Source organism: Kwoniella bestiolae, chromosome 2 (genome assembly GCF_000512585.2).
Source record: "Kwoniella bestiolae CBS 10118 chromosome 2, complete sequence".
In the NCBI taxonomy this organism is placed as follows: domain Eukaryota; kingdom Fungi; phylum Basidiomycota; class Tremellomycetes; order Tremellales; family Cryptococcaceae; genus Kwoniella; species Kwoniella bestiolae.
In genome coordinates, this window is record NC_089242.1 from 1,443,685 (window position 1) to 1,463,537 (window position 19,853).

At 47.0% G+C, this 19,853-nt stretch overlaps 9 protein-coding genes across 9 annotated transcripts; 6 read left to right on the forward strand and 3 right to left on the reverse strand.

The window, feature by feature from the left end:
* Window positions 1-838: 838 nt before the first annotated feature.
* On the forward strand, window positions 839-1,207 carry I302_103684 (uncharacterized protein; the record flags this gene model as incomplete). Its single annotated transcript, XM_019189055.1, has 1 exon — window positions 839-1,207. One exon carries the CDS (start codon window positions 839-841, stop codon window positions 1,205-1,207), a length of 369 nt encoding a protein of 122 aa, XP_019048617.1.
* A 1,463-nt stretch (window positions 1,208-2,670) lies between these two features.
* On the forward strand, window positions 2,671-3,144 carry I302_103685 (uncharacterized protein; the record flags this gene model as incomplete). The annotated part of the gene is made up of 1 exon (XM_019189056.1): window positions 2,671-3,144. One exon carries the CDS (start codon window positions 2,671-2,673, stop codon window positions 3,142-3,144), a length of 474 nt encoding a protein of 157 aa, XP_019048618.1.
* Window positions 3,145-3,914: 770 nt separating this feature from the next.
* On the reverse strand, window positions 3,915-5,269 carry I302_103686 (uncharacterized protein; the record flags this gene model as incomplete). The annotated part of the gene is made up of 4 exons (XM_019189057.1): window positions 3,915-4,036; window positions 4,117-4,496; window positions 4,625-4,846; window positions 4,974-5,269. 4 exons carry the CDS (start codon window positions 5,267-5,269, stop codon window positions 3,915-3,917), a joined length of 1,020 nt encoding a protein of 339 aa, XP_019048619.1.
* A 576-nt stretch (window positions 5,270-5,845) lies between these two features.
* Window positions 5,846-7,160, forward strand: I302_103687 (uncharacterized protein; the record flags this gene model as incomplete). The annotated part of the gene is made up of 6 exons (XM_065869717.1): window positions 5,846-5,963; window positions 6,016-6,105; window positions 6,173-6,701; window positions 6,767-6,834; window positions 6,906-6,992; window positions 7,066-7,160. The coding sequence occupies 6 exons, from the start codon at window positions 5,846-5,848 to the stop codon at window positions 7,158-7,160; spliced, it is 987 nt and encodes a 328-aa protein (XP_065725789.1).
* A 385-nt stretch (window positions 7,161-7,545) lies between these two features.
* I302_103688 (uncharacterized protein) lies at window positions 7,546-10,804 on the forward strand (the record flags this gene model as incomplete). Its single annotated transcript, XM_019189059.1, has 5 exons — window positions 7,546-9,083; window positions 9,272-9,695; window positions 9,798-9,871; window positions 9,945-10,026; window positions 10,106-10,804. The coding sequence occupies 5 exons, from the start codon at window positions 7,546-7,548 to the stop codon at window positions 10,802-10,804; spliced, it is 2,817 nt and encodes a 938-aa protein (XP_019048621.1).
* A 517-nt stretch (window positions 10,805-11,321) lies between these two features.
* Window positions 11,322-12,512, reverse strand: I302_103689 (uncharacterized protein; the record flags this gene model as incomplete). The annotated part of the gene is made up of 2 exons (XM_019189060.2): window positions 11,322-11,720; window positions 11,889-12,512. 2 exons carry the CDS (start codon window positions 12,510-12,512, stop codon window positions 11,322-11,324), a joined length of 1,023 nt encoding a protein of 340 aa, XP_019048622.2.
* Window positions 12,513-13,107: 595 nt separating this feature from the next.
* I302_103690 (uncharacterized protein) lies at window positions 13,108-15,764 on the forward strand (the record flags this gene model as incomplete). The annotated part of the gene is made up of 7 exons (XM_019189061.1): window positions 13,108-13,529; window positions 13,624-13,794; window positions 13,883-14,043; window positions 14,143-14,348; window positions 14,430-14,643; window positions 14,716-14,909; window positions 14,982-15,764. 7 exons carry the CDS (start codon window positions 13,108-13,110, stop codon window positions 15,762-15,764), a joined length of 2,151 nt encoding a protein of 716 aa, XP_019048623.1.
* A 492-nt stretch (window positions 15,765-16,256) lies between these two features.
* Window positions 16,257-17,829, forward strand: I302_103691 (EKC/KEOPS complex subunit BUD32; the record flags this gene model as incomplete). Its single annotated transcript, XM_019189062.1, has 6 exons — window positions 16,257-16,340; window positions 16,505-16,982; window positions 17,185-17,315; window positions 17,476-17,598; window positions 17,661-17,730; window positions 17,792-17,829. The coding sequence occupies 6 exons, from the start codon at window positions 16,257-16,259 to the stop codon at window positions 17,827-17,829; spliced, it is 924 nt and encodes a 307-aa protein (XP_019048624.1).
* A 479-nt stretch (window positions 17,830-18,308) lies between these two features.
* I302_103692 (uncharacterized protein) lies at window positions 18,309-19,245 on the reverse strand (the record flags this gene model as incomplete). The annotated part of the gene is made up of 4 exons (XM_019189063.1): window positions 18,309-18,569; window positions 18,618-18,857; window positions 18,924-19,010; window positions 19,078-19,245. The coding sequence occupies 4 exons, from the start codon at window positions 19,243-19,245 to the stop codon at window positions 18,309-18,311; spliced, it is 756 nt and encodes a 251-aa protein (XP_019048625.1).
* Window positions 19,246-19,853: the final 608 nt, after the last annotated feature.

A 19,853-nucleotide genomic window follows, 5' to 3' on the forward strand; every position in this document is an offset into this window, starting at 1 on the left:
TCGTGAGTACAGCTTCCTGCGATACATGCTGCCGCTGATGTACCCACGAAGAAAGATCTCTGACGTGGAATACCGTATGATACTCGTTGTACCTGATGAGGACTACGAACGACCTTTGTGTATCCACTCTTGTGCTTGCAAGTGATGGCATGGGATGGCGTGACGTACAGACATATATGAGCGCTAGCTCTGTGGCCCGCCGCTTAAGACTACATACCCGATGTGCTTGACGTTATGACTGCCTCCATTCTCTCACTCATGATGCTGCAGGCTGTTTGGGGGGAGGCTCACCCACCGATTCACGAACAGCACTGAGACGTACATCTAACTTATCAGATTCACGACTGCGCCTCCGTTCAACATTCGGAACAATCCTAAGGAGAGGTTGAGGGTCGTCATGAGTATACAGGTACCATGCGATCGCAAATGTCACATCACAGCCATCCTTTCTTGAGGAGCAGCGAGTTGTAGAGACCTTTGTTCTTCCGTCCTTTGAAGTCAATTTTTGCAGTGCAGAGGAATGTCCCTTGTTTCAGCATTTCCTTTCAGCTGGAGAGCTAGACAAGTAAATCCGACCAAGGTTATTTTCTTTGATGGGCACGGTCGACATATTCGCAGGTCCAGGCCTAAATGGCGGTGACGTAATGATTATTCTCCACAGCCTTGCTTGAATGGAGACAGCCTTCTTCGATCTCGTTTCACCTGAGCTACATGCAGCGAGCACAATGTCAGAAATAGCATAAAAAGCTACTCTCCAGTCCAACTCTTTCGCAGTTTGTCGGCCCTCAATTCTCAAATATCCGACCTCAACTTGTGCCAAAAGCTGAGCACTAACATCATGTCGCAACCAACGTTGAGGAAATATAAAGGGCCCGATTCCCGTGATGGTACTTCCTTTGGGTTGACCCACCGCAAGGCGAAAGATGGAACATGGTATCAAACACTATGCTCCAAAGGACATGGCATTGGTCATGATGCGCAAGAATATGACCCAAGGAGAGATCCTGCTGGTAAGATGACCGTTGTCATCCCATTCGAAGCGACTGATATGGAGGAGCGCAGCGTGGATCCCTCCAATCCCAATGCACCATACAGTGTGGACTATTACATCAGACGGGCCGGTGGCCATTGGAATCCACGAGCGATCAGAGCTCCTTCCTCCGCTGAGCCACCAGCGGCATCTACCGATAATTCAGCCTATCCCTAGGACACTCTTCCGGAAACATCTAGAATTATGTCTGATAATGACGAAGCTGCTATCGTACAAGAAGAACCGATCATTACATCTATTGAAACCCATCGTTCTTCAACTATGCAGGTTGGCGTTGCCATTGTTGTCTCTGACTTCACGGATCCCGATCTTACCATCGACACGATCATAAAAGGCAAATGGCCAATGACCGATGGACCCGGGCCCGGAGAGCTTTATGCGCAAGGTAAGTGTATCAAGTCTTGCAGTCCAAGTAAAGTGATCTCATTGATTTCCGCTGTAGCTCCGTCTGGAAGTCAGTGGGAAGGGCGATGGTTTAGCCTTTCCAGTGAACGATCTTAGGCAGAGTGATGGCTTCCTGAAAATGATGTTTCTGGAGTCGACAGTGTGATACAAACGACGTGCGGACAGACATAAATGCGATCTCTCACTATTTGTAGCTGCCTGATGAGAGATGGATGAGTGGGACATGCACCTGGTTGTGATGAAGTTATGTTCGTTCGCCATATAGAGGCTACATAGCTTGTAGTCAGGCTGACTTTCCATTGATGCATTGGCGAGATTTAGGGCAGTCACCTGTTCAACAATTGCTTGCATTCTATGTGCGATCAATCATATCCTGAGCTTCCAGGCACCTCAAGTACTTTCCCCCTCACTTTCGACGTGGTAGATTTCGTAAGTCCTTCACGATTGTCCCATTGGGAGAGCATTGCGTCATCATGCCTTGTACGTATCCACTGCGCCTCCCACTTGCGGCCATCCTCAGACAACCATCTTCACCCAAAAGCTGCCATCTAGTCTATTTTTCCTTGCACAAGCGCATCAATATTTACGAAGCCTTCTAATCGGGATAATCGAAGACCCGGCCTGTTTGAGCACTATTTTGATTCGTGACCTTGTGCTTTATACAGCGAGAAAAATGACCTCAACCTCGCATTGTGTATCACATTTCCTGACGAACAACAGATAAGATATCACGATTGATTTGGTCATTCGAAGCCCTTCTCATGCCCCTGGATGTCCAAGCCTTCAACAATGGTACTTTAGTTCACCATCACGTACTGTAAATGAACCTCTTGCCTGGTCCAGACTATTCTTACGTAGAGACGATCTTCGCGCAGTGTCGCCAGCTCTGCGAATGACGTGCAACGGATGAGACCTCCATCGATGAGCTGTGACCTGTTACAAATCAACGCCTCGTAAGCTGACGCTGACGCTCACCTAGGTTGGCCTTCCATGGCCCGCTCAAATCGGAACTGTCGTCGCATTGTCAAGAGCGGGTGTAGTATTGGTATGTACATAGTAGATCCCGTTTGTGTTGCTTTCAAGTCTTCATAGATCAAAACCTTCTGTCTCAATCACTATAACCCGTAAGCGGTCCTACAGGATCAGTCACATCTTTTCCAATCCAAATTGACTACAGCGACCTCGAAACCCTTTTTTGAAGCTCAGACTCTACAATGCCTGAGCTACTCGAGGACACATACTACGGCTCCAACAGGGATGGCTCAGTATGGCATAGAACGGAAACAAGAAGAGCCACAGATGGGCGTCTGGTGGCCAATTCTTGCTCGGGCGTTCAGATTACAGGTCAGGGGAATGTAACAAATTTCGGAATAATCTCATCCGGTCAAGGGCACAAGAAGGAGATTGGTAGCACAAGTACTGGATCGGCCGCCTCTAACAGTGCAAGCACCATCCGAGGGAGGTTCCTCACAGACGAGGAATATTTGACTCCGTCTTCGAGCGAAGAGAGACGAGTTGTGAAATATCAAGCTCCAAGCTCAACGAGGCGCCAAGTCGAGCACATCCCGCCCCAGAATCGTTCTGACCATTCAGCTGGGTCATCGGAGTCAAGAGAAAACCTGATTGAACACTCCACTACAACGGATACTGCCAAGGGTGCAAATTCACGAGGCCCAGGGCTCTCTTGAGTGACTGTGGGCAAATGAATGGGGAAGGGCAGCGAAGAAGATTAAACCTGTATTGAGTGAATAAACACCCACGAGGTATATAACCATATACTGTAAAGTTAGTTTATTCCCCGCCTTGCTCTGACATTCTCAATACTTCGAAATTAGTATGTGGTTCATGCATCCAAATTTGAGTATTCATGTTTTTAGCACGCATTAAAGCAAATCTGAAGTTTTGCGGTGGCCTCAGTCACTCAAAAAAGCCTTGATTGTGAACACGGCTTTGGGGATGGTAGTCGTATCGTCTATGAGGGCTGCAGAGTTCGAGCCCTCAAGTGTGAAATTGTCCACAAAGACAATCAAGACAGTGCGCAAGCAAACAAGGCAACTGAGATTCTTAGGCCACGCGATTAGGACCGAAGATCTGTTGGCTCCACAAATGGATGAAGGGCGAACGAGAGCTGAATGTTCTGCAATGATCAGAGCAGAGATCCTACGTGTAAGTCCGATCGCCCATGCCCGTAGATATAGTTTACCATTGGTTCCCACATGTAATAAGTCAGGAATGTCATGCTCCATAAACGTCTTGCGAAGTCAACGGTAACTTAGATCATAGGCGGAAAGACTATTCCAAGCGACTCGATTAACGGGATCGTTGATATAAATGGCATACTCCATATACTCTTAGGTCATTTCATGACTACATATACAACTTCTTCTTTATTCCTTCTGTTCACTGATCTACTGAACTTTCCATTATAGTCGATCAATTTTGTCGCTTCAAGATGACTCTACTCTCCTTGCTTAGCAGCTTGTGCACCGGAAGCAGCGTTGGAACCTTGTATGATAACACTTGTGCCTTTTGCTGCGGATACAGCAGTCGATCCGAGATTGGCACCGGTTTGGCCGACATCTGGAATACAGATAGTATGGGGATCAGTACATCGGTCACATGGGGGATGCTGCCTGTGAGTAGTCAATAACGTAACTTACCTTGAGCAACCCCCTCAGCCTCTTTACCGAAATTATGCTCCACAGCTCTGTGCGCAGATTGGCTAACAGCAGATCCAACGGTAGTAGCAGCCCCCGCGATACCCATAGCAGCAATCGTAACTTGTTCCCAGCCTTCTTCTGCCAATTTCCTGAATTGTCCTTTATCCTCTTCTTTGACTGGTTCAGAAGATTTCGCTATGCTATCTGGTAATTTGTCGCCAACCGATTTGGCAGTGTCGTGGACGTATGATCCGATTGTGTTGGCTCCTGATTCGACGGAACCGGCGAGTCTGGAGGAAGCGTCATTGATTGCATTGGCTCGTTCTTTGGTGATTTCAGATGGTGGGGCAGGATGTTCGGGATTGGTTCGAGCAACGTGACTACAACGAAGGTGTAAAGTCAGCTCAAACCGGTTCGAGCCCAATCTTAGTACAAATGAGAAATTGCTCCAAGCAAATATCTTAGAGTGGGAAAGCACGATAAACTCATTCAGCACTCTGAGACTCACCGATCGGTATAAGCTCCTAATCGTTCAGCCAAAGCTTGTCCAGCAGAAGTTACAGCTCCAGCGATAGTTTCACCCCACTTTTGAGTATGTTTGGCAGCACCTCCAGTTTCGTACTCGTCATCGACGAACAATGTGGTCTCGTTCCACACTTTGTTGGACTTAAGAGCTTCTTCGAGTTTGCGAGCGAGGGATTCGGTAGCATCCCATTCGCCTTGGTTAGCGCTGTGACGAACATACATGTCAGCCGCTCCCTGCCATTCATGATCATCGATATTGACGCTATAGCATTAGAAATTTCCGGGAGTGTAGAGCTGAGATAGGATTATAGGTAAAAAGCTAGACTACTGACCTATCTTTGACACGAAGCTTGACTTGTCCCACGGGCTCTCCCCCATCAGCAGGGACAGGCGCGAAGATATAACTCGGGTGTTGATCTTTCGCTTGGACCTTCTGCACGGGACTATTAGGGAGCAGAGGGAAAGATGATCCTCCTACAGTCAAAGTGAGGGTGGATGAAGGGTGGGTAGGTGGATTGGCAGGGATGACGGTGAGGTTGAGTTCGCCGGTGGAGAGCGGTAGTGGTTCGGAAGTAGGGGTGGGGAGGTGGTAGGCTGTGACGTTTGGGATGGTGACGAGGGTTGTCATATTGATTGTGTGACTGGTGTTATTGTCGTATCTGGATCGAGTATGATATTCTGTACAAGTGGATGATCAAGAGTACGAATATGACCAATCGAGAGTGAGAGGTGAATGATGGGTTGGGTAGTCACGTCCACTGTCCGCACAATCTTCTTGGTGCACAGACGTCGTCCTCGATCTTGGCTGCGAGACGTATACATACGTCATAATTACTACCACCATCATGATTTTCTAATCAATTATAAAAGACTGTAATGTTCCGACGGAGCCAGCTTTGATCGGTGATTAGCAGAATTGTATTCCTTCAGGAACGGGGATTGACCTCACCAATCCGAAAAGTCAGGAGGCTGTTAGCAATCATTCTCAACCATGACAGAGAGTCAATGTTGATTGTAGTCGTCAATCGCATGGAAAGAGGTATATATACCTCCCGGACTCCCCTGCAATCTACTCTTTTCTCACACCAATATCAATCTTATGTCTACTTTAGCTAGATCCTTGAAACCCAATCGATCATATATCTCTTCACTCGTATACCTACCTCGACAGACCCCTTTGACAAGTGCCAAACGATTTCACACGATGAGTCCAGCACAGAAAGATATCACCTCTTGGGCCGACAAGTCAGGCTCATTCAAGCGACAAGTCAGTTCTTTCAGAGATGTCATTGAGCCCAACGGGAAGTTCGCTCCAGAGAAAGGTGAGTGATCCCCTGCCGATCGATAGCATTTCAAGCTGATAGGTGTGAATAGGCCGATACCACCTCTACGTCAGTCTGGCCTGTCCTTGGGCACATAGAGCGTTGATTGTAAGGAAGTTGAAAGGATTAGAGGAATTCATGGGCATGTCAACCATCTTACACTACACTTTGCCGCTCGATTTGCTGACCATATTGTACATCATGAACAGACGTCTCAGTCGTCCATCCCCACATGCTAGAGAAAGGATGGCACTTCGCTACCTCCTCTTCCAACCCTGCACCCCAATCTGAACATTCCAACGACACATTCCCCGCAGCCACCGAAGACAAGCTCTTTGGATTCTCCCATCTCAGAGAGCTATATTTCAAGGTGCAACCAGATTACGACGCAAGATTCACAGTACCAGTGGTATGGGACAAGAAAACCAATTCCATAGTTAATAACGAATCCTCCGAGATCATCAGATTCCTCAATACAGCTTTCAACGAGCAACTTTCAGGTGAACAACAGAAGTTGGATCTGTATCCCGAGGAATTGAGGAAGGAGATTGATGAGTTGAATGAATGGGTCTACAACGATGTTAATAATGGGGTGTACAAGTCGGGATTCGCAACTACCCAACAAGCTTATGAGGATGCGGTAAAGCCCCTTTCGGAAGGGCTGGAGAAGTTGGAAAAGATCTTGAGTGACGGAAGGGAATTCTTGATCGATGGGAGATTGACGGAAGCCGATGTCAGGTAAGTCTACCTGTTTAGAATGGAAGATCATGAGCAGGATCGTGAAGCTAATTCCAATATGTTAGACTTTACACCACCATCGTTCGATATGATCCTGTATACTATGTCCATTTCAAGTGTAACTTCGGATTGAGTAAGTTGAGAATCGTCCTTATTGTGTTATCTCTGGGCAGAAGCTAAATGATTGTGCTTCACATCCGGCAGTCCGACACGATTACCCACACTTGCACAAGTGGCTTCAAAGACTATACTGGAACAACCCCGCTTTCAAGGATACCACCAACTTTGAACGTTAGTATATTTAAACATCTCCGTCTAAAGGTTCCAAAGGCATATCGAAGCTGATATAGCACTCCATTCGCAGATATCAAGGAGCATTATTACTACTCTCACAAACATATCAACCCTAATAGGATCGTACCTTATGGACCTAATGTCGATATTGAGCCTCTCAAATAACGGTCTACCTCAAAAGATGAGATCATAATGAAGGGAAATATGGAATGAGGGCAAAGCGACTGAATCGAGTGTGGAGTGGCATCTATGTCTAGTGAGAAGTAAAGTATAATCAAGCTTCCTTGCCATCTGTATGTAAAGGATAATCCAATACTTGGATCTACTGTGTTTATTGTCACGGCCATATTGCATGTAATCACAAACGTGACTAACCTTTGTTCTGACCATCCTTTGTGCTCATCATCAAGATTGATATCAAAACAGATTGCGGTCATTAACGATTGAATGCATCACACTTTCAGTAGACAGGTTCTATTCACAGCAACAGCGCTGTTCACTTCAAAATTTAATTCAGCTAATACTCGAAAGAAGTGAACCACCAAGCAGCATGCCACAATCACCTACCTCGCCAATATTATCAGCCTATACCACTTCCACCAACCTATCCCCCCCATTCACATACTCTACCACTCGACCACCCACCTCGTTCTCCGAAACGTCAACGAGGAACAGGAACAGGAACAGAAGCAACACCAATACTAGTTCTTCCCGATCTCGCTCCCGATCTGGATCAAGATCATACAGCAGTCACAATGGGAGGAACAGATATACGAAATCCCCCTACGCACCGCCCGAAACTCCCTTACCTCCCATCCCACGGACCAACCCATTCGAAGATGATACAGGAATTGAGAGGGATAGTGACCTGTACCATACATCAGATTGGTTATCAACCGCGGGTCTAGGGGATGACGAAACCACTTCTCCTTCTCCCAAATCGACCAAATTGTCTAGAACATCATATAAACCTTCTTCTCGTCCTCTTAATTCACTCCCTCCAGATGCTCCCCTCGAAAGCTCTGTTTCACCATATCAGTATCAGTACACTGCGAAGACCCCCGGGACATCATATCCTTATACAGCGAAGACGCCTGCAACCTCCTACCCCTTCACTGGCAGGACCACTCCAAGAGTACAGTTCGCAGATCAGCAGAGTCTAGTCATTGATTCTCCCAGTGAGATCACCCTGGCAGGCAGGAAGACGGGGGAAGGTCGGTCTGTACCTTCCACTGCGGCACCGGATACTGCAGACATGCAGGTTGATGTGCACGGGGGGCCTGAACATGTACATGAGGAAAGGACAAATCAGAATAGACAATCGACTTTACCCTCTGTACTCAGCTTATCTCACCTTGCAGCGTACAATCCCAATCCCAAGAGAGGTGATCCTTCTCCACGAGCGAACAGGGAGCTAGGTATTTCAAGGCAACCTTCTCCAGCAACTTCACCTTCTACCAATCTATTAAATCCTATATGTGGAATTGATGACAATCCGGATAAAGTGAGAGGTGAAACGCAGCAAGAAATACATCATCGTATACCTTATTCGAAAAGTACCACGCCTGATATGCATAAACAGCAAACTCGACTCATCGACCCCAAAGATCAGAACAGGTTGGGGAGGATGTCAGTCGCTCCTGCAAGGTATACTTTGCCTCCTCGAAGGAAATCAGGGGTTATGACTGGTATCACTAACACCTCCCAAACTGACCCCACCAATACCGATACCAAATCAAGGAGAAGGACTCCCGACCTTTCAGCCGGTACAAACCTCCTCGCTCGCCTACGCCACTCTGCCCTCATCAGATCTTACCAGACATACCGTCCCTTCATCTCACCCCTTCTCTCCCTCATATGCGCGCTGGTCCTAACAGTCACGCACGGTATCAACCCCGATTCACCCATTGGTAATATCCTACTAGTTGAGAAAGAGGTGTTCGATATCTCTCGAGCGGGGGGTACGGACGTCGCGCTAGGTGTTTGGGGGTGGTGTCAGGCCAAGACTAATGGTGTTGAGCCCCAATGCCAGGGGTACAGTTTTAGGGATTTTGCGAGTGATGATTTGGGGCTGACCATTCCGGGGGAGTGAGTGAATAGTTCATCGTGGTGGGTAGATGTACCTGGGACGGGATGAAGGGGACTTTCCTTCGAGATGTTCCACTCACCTCGAGTCAATTCATTCAGTCGGTGTGGCAACTGAAGTAGGATGTGAAGCCACTGTGGCGATGGGTCGATCAAGAATGACCAGCGCTAATTGTCTGATATGATTACAGCTCCTCGCTTGATAATCTCTCTTCCCTCCTCACAGCACTAACAGCCCTCACATGGCTACTAGCGACATACCAAACCATATCTGCCTTTCTCCACTTCTACCTCTTCTTCGCCCTCTCAGTACCCTTCAACCACTTGGTCGAAATCACCCTTCCTCCTATCCCCTCTGGACCTTCTGGGGCTAACAAAGGTCCGGCTAACTCTACAGAGAAAGCGAGACCTCCCTTATCCAGATCAACATCTTCCTCATCCTCTTCCAATGGGACCGGCCAAGATCCTGTAATCGCCGAAGTGGACCTCCGAGTTCGATGCGAGAGATTCCCTTACGAGAGTTATCTATGGGTATGGTGGGCTTGGTGGGGGCATCGAAGGTCTCCGCTCGAGCATGTGTTTGGGAATCTCGTGGGTGTGCTGGGGATAGCTACGGTATGTTCATACTTACTTCTCATCAAGGTTATGATCAGAACACCACTTCCATGGAACGTGTCCTCAGATCGGTATCGCTGATAGGGGTGTTGATTGTGATAGTTTTCAATGACCTATCGATTCAGGAGTGATATACTGGCTGCTACCGGCTCTGAATTCTCGAAAGTGGAATTTGAGTACGTACTACTTCTCACACCCGACTGCTGGACGGTGGCACTTACCAATACTGTACCAATATGATCGGTCCAGTCACGGAGCTTACATGTCACCTATGACTGTCCTATTCACCCTCGATACGTTCGTGCTTTCTTTCAAGTACTTCTGGAACTTTGTGAGTACTCTCATGATCCAATATCAAACGATTCCAAATTCCCAAAGAATCTTTCAGGCCTAACTAGCCCATATCGTAGAAACGAAACCTCCATACCCTCCTCAATCCCCCCTCGCCCTCCCCTCGAGTACTCCTCCTCCCCGCCTCTGAGAATACGATTCTGCAACATCACAGACGAACAGGTATTCAATCCTTCTTCGCACCCATCTCTTCGACCCCCGGAAATACCGGCAAAACCAGATCCAGAATGGTTGATACCTACCTCAACCCACTCACTGGCAGGATCAAAACCAACCTTACTCCCAACGAAGACGGAGGGACGCTGGACGAAGAGACCTTGAGGTGGCTCAATGCCTATCCATTAGACGCTGAACTCACCCCGTTGATATCTGATTTAAGACAAGGGAAATATCATCCTCATTTCTTACTCAGTGATATTGGATTATTATACCTCCGACCGCCACCCGACGAGAATAGCGAAACGGAGAGTGCGTTGCTTGTCCCCCCTTCGGGTGTTATTAGGTTAGAGCTATTACAAGATGCTCATTTGGATCGTTACCCCCCTGATGAGGGAGTAACTCCAGGAGGGGGACTTGAAGGAAAAGGGGAAGGGGAAGCGCATAATGGTTTAGAAATTATGATTACCTCCCTCAACGAGAATTTCTGGTGGAACGGTATGGAGATTGATTGCAAGGAGTTTATAGAGAATTGTCAGGTGTGTTTTGAGAGGCTGAGGGAGGTTCATGGGAGGGTGAATAAGACTTTTCAGGTTGGGTGAATATGGTTAATGGTAATTTTGTCTTCTCTTGCACGCGTATCGTTGTATGTATTATTATACAAGACGGCTGCAACTTTGTATGGCCTTCGAGGGAAGGGGGTGATCGAGCGCGTGGTAGCTTAGATCAGCTTTATATACATATTGTACATATACAAGTAACGATGTTTACAAAATCTAAAGAATCTACAAAGTCTACAAGTAATCAACGTATCGTTAGAAAATATCGTTTTATCGCGGAATGGAGAATGAGAGAAAGGTTGCGGAGGAAGTGGAAAGTATGCTGTGTGATCATTATTGCTTGGGATTGATGATATATTGAATTGTATTCATTACTCCTCAGGTATTTCTTCTACTGCACCAAGCTGGTATTCAGTCCCTCCCTCACTGTCATACCCTCGTAAAATCCTGTACCAATCGTCGGACCCTCCTCCAACGCTTCGTACCTATCCAATATCCACTGCTCCCAAAATCCAATCATTTATATTCCCTGCCCAATTCCGCCTCATTCCAGAACTCATCACCCCCGCCTCTGCTCCCTCACTACTGCTAACTGCCCCAGCAACCTATTAGTCTCCTCGTACCTCTTCCTCACTACCTCATCTTCTACTGCCGCATAGGGGCTATGTTCCATATCAAGGACTTCCATATCTTCGTCGCCATCTCCATTGGCATACGAGGGCGAACGAAGTTCCAGAGAAGGATGATGCGAGTTGAAAGGAGATGAGTCAGGTAGGGAAGGATGGGTACGGTATGTGGGATGAGGTGATACAAGCGTATGGTCGGTGATGTAGGTTGAGGTGCTTGAGCTTGAGTCGGTGGCGTGTAGGGGTGTACGGGTAGGATTAGGGAGTTGATGTTGAGGTTGTCTTGTATTATGGTTTAAATGGCGTGTTTGAGATTGTGTTCTTGCAAGATGCTGCGGAATACAATGGATGGATTAGTCTTCGATAACGACGTTCCACGATTTGTCCAACCATGATAGCATTCCCTCATTCACATATGACTCAGCTCCAGATCACATAGAAGATAACCGTACACCGTCATATCCCGCTTTCCCTTCCTTCCTGGATAGATGATAACTCACCAAACTACGCAATAACCAATTCTGCTTCTCATAAGCCTCACCCCACTGCTTCTTCATCTCAACTTCATTCCACTCTTCCATAGTCTCTTCTTCCTCTTCCCCATCTTCATTGTCAACAGGTATCCCTCCATTGATACCTCCACCAGAATGCCCGTTCATCGGAATCTGCCACATCTCTTCCTCTTTTGCTCTGAAAGGTGAACTCGAAGGCATGACATTCCTAATAGGTGAAGAAGACATAATTGGATCAGGCTGTGAATGCCAGTTCCTCTGATTCGGAGTACTCAGATGACCATTATGTGATGGTGGGGTAGGTTGTGAGTTGGAAGCAGGTGCATTCTGCCTTTCCCACTGCTTGGTTCGTCGTCTTTCGACACCTTTCATTGATCGTCGCAGTGCGGATGAACTACTTTCTGCGTGAGGTTGTGGATGTTCCTCTTCGTGGAGATTGAAGTAATCATGATGGTGGTGTTGATGTTCGTTTGGACTCGAGAATGTCAACTCGTCCCTTCTTCTTCGCTTGAGAAGGACGTCTAGTGGTGAGGTGAGATCGGGTGAGGAGAGAGGTAAGGGTGGAGGTGAGGGTGATCGAGGTCGTTTATGTCGCTGAGGAGGAGCCAGCATTTCTTCAGGTGGGGAAGGTATTTTGATGGATATCTAAGAGGCGAGAGAAGAAGAGGAAGGAAAGGATGACTAAGCTCCGATCAGGTCGAAGTTGACAATTTGAGCTTTGACACTTCAGCCTGTAGCAACAGATTAAATAGGGAATGTCGGAATTGACCGTGGCTGATTAGACTGTTGATTTAGGATGTTGAGATCATTTCTGTTCGTCCAGTAGCTCGTAAAGTGGGAAGGTGGGGTTTGGTTGGGGTACCTGTGTGGATCCGGGTAGTGTGTATGATGGTATGTATGATGGTATGAGGTATCTCTCGTTGACATGAAGAACAGTTGTAACTTACAGTCAGCGTTGGATTTCTCTTTGAGATTCAGCAACAACAAAACACAACAGTCAAAGGATGAAACCACGTGGATGACAAGCAATGACGTGTGTTTGTGTTGCTTGTTACGTAACTCACCACCAAACCCAAGTTCAAAAAGTTGAAGTTGATCGGATATCATCCTTCCATCCTCCACTCGCGAATTGATCAAAATCATCGTGAATTATATCAACTCTTCGACATCATCACCCATCTTGTAACTAACATCCCGCCAAATCAAAATGGCACAGCCGCCACCCACAGATTTCTCAGAAGGAGCAGACTTCATATCCTTCGGTCTAACCCCACCGCCCGAAGCTGGACCTTCCTCCTCTTCCTCCAAACACACCTTACCTCCCAAACCAGCTGCATTACCCCCTAAACCAGTCGAGAATGGCAATAACAGCAACAGCAGTAGAAAGGGTAAAAGAAAAGTATCAGATGCGGGGTCTACTATAACTCAGCAAACAGACGCTACTGGGAAAGATAAGGATAAGAAGTCGTCAAAGAAGCAGAAGAAGGGGAAACGCGATCGTGATCGAGAAAAGGATAAGGAGAATGAGACTGGTCCGAAGAATTTGAAGGAGGAGAGAAAAGCGAATGAAAGGCATGCGCCGTGGGGGGATTTGGTAGATTGGGAGAAATGTAGAGATCCCTCTGAAATGTGTGTATCAACCTTCTAACAGGAAATCAGCTTTTATCAGCCTATCGTGGATGGAAAGAGTGCAACAAGCTGACGAGACAACAATTGGATATAGGCTAAACGAAGAGATCAACGCATTTTATAAATATGTTTCACCTACCAAGGAAGAATTCGAAGTTCGATTATTCATGATTGAGCTGATTAGTAGGAATATAATGAAACTTTGGCCGGATGCTGAGGTTACGCCGTTCGGGAGTTGGCAGACTCAGCTGTACCTACCTCAGGGGTGAGTAGTTGGACACTCCCCAATGGATCCTTCCTGCATCCACGACATATTTAGTAGAATTCGCTGACTTGCTTGGTGTCGTGTCTAGTGATATCGACCTGGTAGTCACGAACAAACAATTCTCAGAATCCAATAAAGCAAGATTGTTGGCCGAAATGGCTAGATCCATGAGAATGGCTAGAATCACGGACGAGGTTGCTATAATATCGAGGGCGAGGGTACCCATCATCAAGTTTATAACTAATGAAGGTGGGTCTGCCTCATCCCCAACCTCAACTTACTTTCCCTCTCGATTTTATCCGTCTGGGACAAAGACCAGTAGACTGACTCTATGATTTGATACATTAGGCAAGTTGAACGTGGATATATCACTTAATCAAGCAAACGGTATATCAGCCAGTAAAATCATCAACCAATATCTCGACTCCTTACCCGGTTCAAGGCAGTTGATCCTGGTGGTGAAGTCTTTCCTGAGTCAAAGATCGATGAATGAGGTGTATACGGGAGGATTGGGGAGTTATGCGGTGATCTGTCTAGTCATCAGTTTCTTGCAGGTGTGTACAATCTTCACCTCATTCAGTTTTTCTTCTTTATGGTAGCGATTCAAGCTGATATTCATATTGGTTTTCTTGTAGGTGCACCCAAAACTTCGACGCTCGGAATTAGATCCGGAGGAAAACCTTGGAACATTGTTAATTGAATTTTTCGAATTATACGGACGTAATTTCAATTATCAAGATGTAGGATTATCGATACGGAAAGGCGGTTACTATTATCTGAAATCATCGAGGGGATGGCTGAGACCCAATCAGAGTTTCTTGCTGAGTATTGAAGATCCGCAAGATAGAGGTGAGTCAACATTCCGGATCACCTACCAGCTTCCCAGGGATCGCACGAGCTGATCATGATGGGCACTCCCAGATAACGACATTTCCAGTGGATCGTTCGGTATCAGACAAGTGAAGAATACCCTTGCGGGTGCATACGAGCTACTTCTCATGAGGTTGTTTGAACGAGCCGACGAGATCAGTGGAAGGAGATCAGGAAGGAGGAAGCACGAGATCGATCCTGATAAGATGAGTATACTGAGTGGGGTGATGGGTATCACGAAGGAGGTGAGCCAGCTTATACAGTACTTTGGGTATCTGTTGGGTCAGAGAAGCTGATGTGTGCATTCTATATCTCAGACTCTTAAACAACGTACAGCCCTTCAACAGCTTCATCAAAGTGGGAAACTACAAAAGCTCCTTTCTATCCCTATGGGTGCAAGTCCCGAAACATACGTTATCAACTATCGACCACCCCCTACACTCTTCACCCCTCGACCTAAAGATCGTGCATCTCGCCAATCTGCAAGGAACGACGTGTCCGTACCTAAAGATCGAATCAGGGGTAATGGCGTGGGAGCAATCATAGTAGATGACGATGAGGTCTCCGAACCTGATATCAACGATTCATCTTATGAGTTTGAAAATTCCTCAGACGATGATGATGAGATTGGACCGGACGATACTTTTGCGTTTACCAAAAGCAACGATGACGAGGAAAACGAGTTACCTGGAATAGGATCGAATAGCCTCAGGAGTAAGGCGGCAGCTGTCGAAGCTCGATATGGAGGGGAGAGTGATGTGTCAGAGGATGAGATTGAGATATTGGATTCTCCGCCTGACGAGTCGAGATACAGTATATCGAAGAACAAACCAAAGTCAAAATCTACCCCGAAGAAGAACACAATGAAAGAAGAGAAGGATGAATTGGACCTGATTTCGAGTGCAAGTGATAGTGATAGTGATAGTGATGATTCGGTTCAGGTCATTGAACCTCCTCCAACCACCAGGAAGGGATCATCGAATAGGAAAGAAAGGAAGGCATTTTGGGCGAGTAAAGGTGGTTTAGCGGGTGGAACAGGAGCGGGGAAGGACGATTATGATGAGTTTGAGAAGGATGCGGAATTCATTGGATTGGATTGAGTGATGCTCAGAGTATCTTGGTTGGGATAGGAGGTGAGGATATTTGAATGGAGATATTATGGATTAATGAATTTTGGTGATGAGGTATTCTGCGATCTTCGACAAGGAGGGGAGGGATAGGGGCGATCAGGCCGTTGGATTGTATATATACTATATATCTTTACCCCCTTCAATGTTGATGTCATTGTTTGTGCATGTCCAATGTCATTAGCAAGTGAAATACCTCGTTCCACCTTTTTGCAGATGAGGACTACCGACTACATGCATGCAAGCAGGCAGGCATGCAGGCATGCAAGACGAGCTGAGCGTGTTGTACTGCACATATCAGACTCTCATAACTCTAAATCGAACTTGAACTTGGGTGGAGGTCATCCGCAATCAACGAAAATCAACAATTGGATTGAGCGATAAAGTCGAATGAACCCGAACCAGTCATTTCTTATCGATCATCTCGTCTACATTCACATAGCATAGATAATGTACAGAGCCACGATGTCCTCCTCCAGCTCGACGCCATACTCCCCCTCGGCATATTATCTGGAACGAGGAGAGTTGATAAAGCAAGGTGCAGAGGCGGTGAGTCTTCTACCATTTTAGTAACTCAGCTCGGTTTGAAAGAATACCTTGCATCTTCACCGAACATACATTGAGACGAACTCAAGTATTACTGACTAAGCCATCTGTTGTTGGATGTTAACGGCAGAGAAGAGCTAAGATACCTTTCTCTCCATGTGTCGTAGAAAGTATACTCCCTCCCCTCGCTCTTCCCTCCTCCCAAGATCTACTACCCCTCTTCCCCCTCATCCTCTAGTTCCACTTCCACCCCCAACCGAGACGGGGTAATAATCAAACACCGCTTCCCCAAAAAATACCGTCATCCAACCCTCGACACCTCCCTCACATCCTCTCGACTAATATTCGAAGCCCGTTCTCTAGCCCGAGCAGCGAAGTATGGCGTGGTGGTACCGCGTGTGCTTTGGGTGGACGACCGGGGCGGGTGTATAGGGCTGGAGAGGGTTGAGGGGTGGAGTGTAAGGGAGGTTCTGGGGGGTGGGGCCGAGGGGGAGATGGAACTACAGGAAGAAGAAGAGGAGGAGGTTGAGCTGTATATGCCCTCATCTCAGACGGGAGAAGGGGAGAGGGACGTACAAGGTGAAGGGGAGGTGGAGGAGGGTAATGAGGGGTGGGAGAGGTTGAAGGGTTTGGGTGTGGGGCGAGGTGAGTTCTGCTCTGTCCTGCTCTGGTTTGGGTTATATAGTATTTGAGGGGAGGATATCGCTGTGCATAGACCCTTGGACATGGTGATCAGAGAGAAGAGATGATTCGTCTCACTTGATCGTAGCTACACACGATCCAATCATTCCCTCCAGAGATAACACCCATCCCCTCATTCCAGCTGACATCCCCTCCCAATCCATAGACCACCTCATGCGCTCAATAGGCTCGGCACTCGCCAAACTCCATCTAACCACCATCATCCACGGCGATCTCACCACTTCCAATATGATGATCAGGTTGACTCCCGATAGTAAAACCCAGCCTTATGAGATTGTACGTTCCTGTCTGTCCTCTTTTGCCTACACCCACTCGTCAATGCCCGTATGTCCTCGAGCAGTGTAGGATTACCGACCTCATCTCTTCCCTTGGAGGTTTATCAATTCGGTCAGATTACAAACGTCAACTGATACTGGTGTTCATATCCACGCGACAGGTCCTCATAGATTTCGGTCTCTCGTCAACAGCCCAATTCCCAGAGAACTACGCCGTAGATCTATACGTACTTGAACGAGCGTTCGCCTCTACCCATCCTAGATCTGAGAAATTATATGCTGGTGTGCGTGAACTGTAAACCCAATGGTCATATAGACGAACTAGCTGACATCTCGTATGATATAGGTCCTCGAGGCGTACGCTAGAGGATTGGGAGAGAAGAAATGGAAACCTATAGAGATAAAGCTGAAAGAAGGTGAGTCTGTTCGGACTGGATGGAGTTGATAACGATTTGGCTGATATTGCTCATGATTTAGTACGGAAGAGAGGAAGGAAGCGGGATATGACTGGATAACGGATGGACTCTTTCCTCAATCATCTTGCATGTTATATACATATCTGTACATGTGGATGCAGCACTGTCATCATACGAATCACCCGAATGCGACAAGCAGAAAGATGATTCACTTGACATAGATATATATATACATGCTCATAATGTTTCTCACTTTCGTATAAATGAAATGGTATAGCTACAAGTCAATCGTCACTAGATAAATGTATCAACAGAAGGAGAAAGATCCACCACCGGAATATAAATCGAAATATGGCAGAAGAAGAGCGGGATCTCTCATTCGAAATAAAGATCGTTACGATATGGAACATTTTAATGTCATCTGTTGAGATAAACATTAATGAAAGAAAATGAAATAGATGGTATTCGAGTTGGGAGGGCGAAATAAGTGAAATAGAGTCGAATCGATGAGAAAGTAAAAGAAAGGATGGCACAATCGATAGTTGTCGACAGGTTACTGGACCATTTTGTTAAGGTCGTTAATGTCGGTAACATGAACCGTTGTATTGACCGTTTCGATCATAGGGGTGGTATCGAGGGCTCGACTGGAAATTGGCTTGACCTACATTGCTCGGATTGAGTAAGTCTGCGATGGAGATTATACCTCGGGAAGGTGTGGGAGGGGGGAGAAATCCACCAGGCGGAGCTATAGCTCGTGGAGCCGGTGGCGATTGATTGTACAACCAGGACGGTCTTCGATAGGCTGGAGATGACGATCGTTGTTGGGGCTGTTGATGAGGCTGTTGACTCTATCAGCAACCGGCTGCACTATGCGAAGAGATACTTACTCTACTCCCCCCAAGATTGAGCAAAGTACTAACTGCTTCCTCCATCCCTTTCATCCCGTGGTTGGAAGCGTGAGCAGGCGAAGCGATATTGTCTGTCGTTGATCTTCGTCTCCTTTGACGCGTAATGGGGGCTCGTGTCGGAGGGGGAACCGAAGATGAAGATGACGATGGAGTAGGGGAGGTAGACGATCGTCGTTTAAACCACCACTCTTTGGGGCGCTGAGTGCCATGCTCGTTTCGCTGTCACAGATTCAATCGCATAAGCTGCATGTAGTCAAACCATCATTGGGTATGAAGATCACCCACCCAGAGACCACATGCATTGCATAGCACATTGTCCATCGCCTTAAATCTAGGTGGATCTCGGTTTGATCGCCAAAGATTCGTTTCACCCTACATCCAGAAGTCAGCGTCAGCGACAAGGGCGACGACAGAACAACCGCATCATGAAGGAACTCACAGATTGACATGCACAATTCTGGCAGATTGTGTCTCGGATGGCACGTTTCTTTCCTGGAGAGCGAGGCGAAGGAGGAGCAGGGTATGAAGGCAGGTCGCTTCGAGAGCATGGAGGGGTCATGAGGGCAGTTTCCGTCGGCGAAATGCTCTGTCTTTTCGCTCGAGGCATTGTGCGGACTGAATGACAAATGCGGTCAGCACAGGTCGATTGGTTCGACAGCTGGAACAGTAAACTCACGAGGCTAGTTAATGCTGAGGTCGTTGAAGCTGGAGGAGACGAGACTAAGACAATCAACCACCAAGTCAGCATATGTGTGAAGGTCATGTCTATCTATCATCTCCGCTGCATAACATGAGAATAATGAAGCGATATGGCGATCCCGACCAATAACCCAGCAAATGAGCTGAGATGAGATCGGGGAATGAGAAGCACAGCTTGAAATAACGTGGTGGGGAACAGGATAGTCATAACAACGATGATCCGTCCGAGGACAGATGACATGGTATATATCAAAGGTATGAATGATGTGGTCAAGTGGCCAGCTACTCAGACCGAGATGAGATTGAAAGTGGGGTGGGCAAAGTAGAAGAGCGGAGATGGAAGATTGGTGATGAGACGAGAGTGAAGTCACATAAAGGAGGTAAGGTGGGGTGATTGGCGTATACCCAACGGAGTTTGAACAGAGAATAGCAAGGTCAAGATGGTTCAACCCACCTCTCGTTCCCTGGCGGTGATTGATTATTGGAGCACCGGATGATCGATGGCTAAGTCGCTGA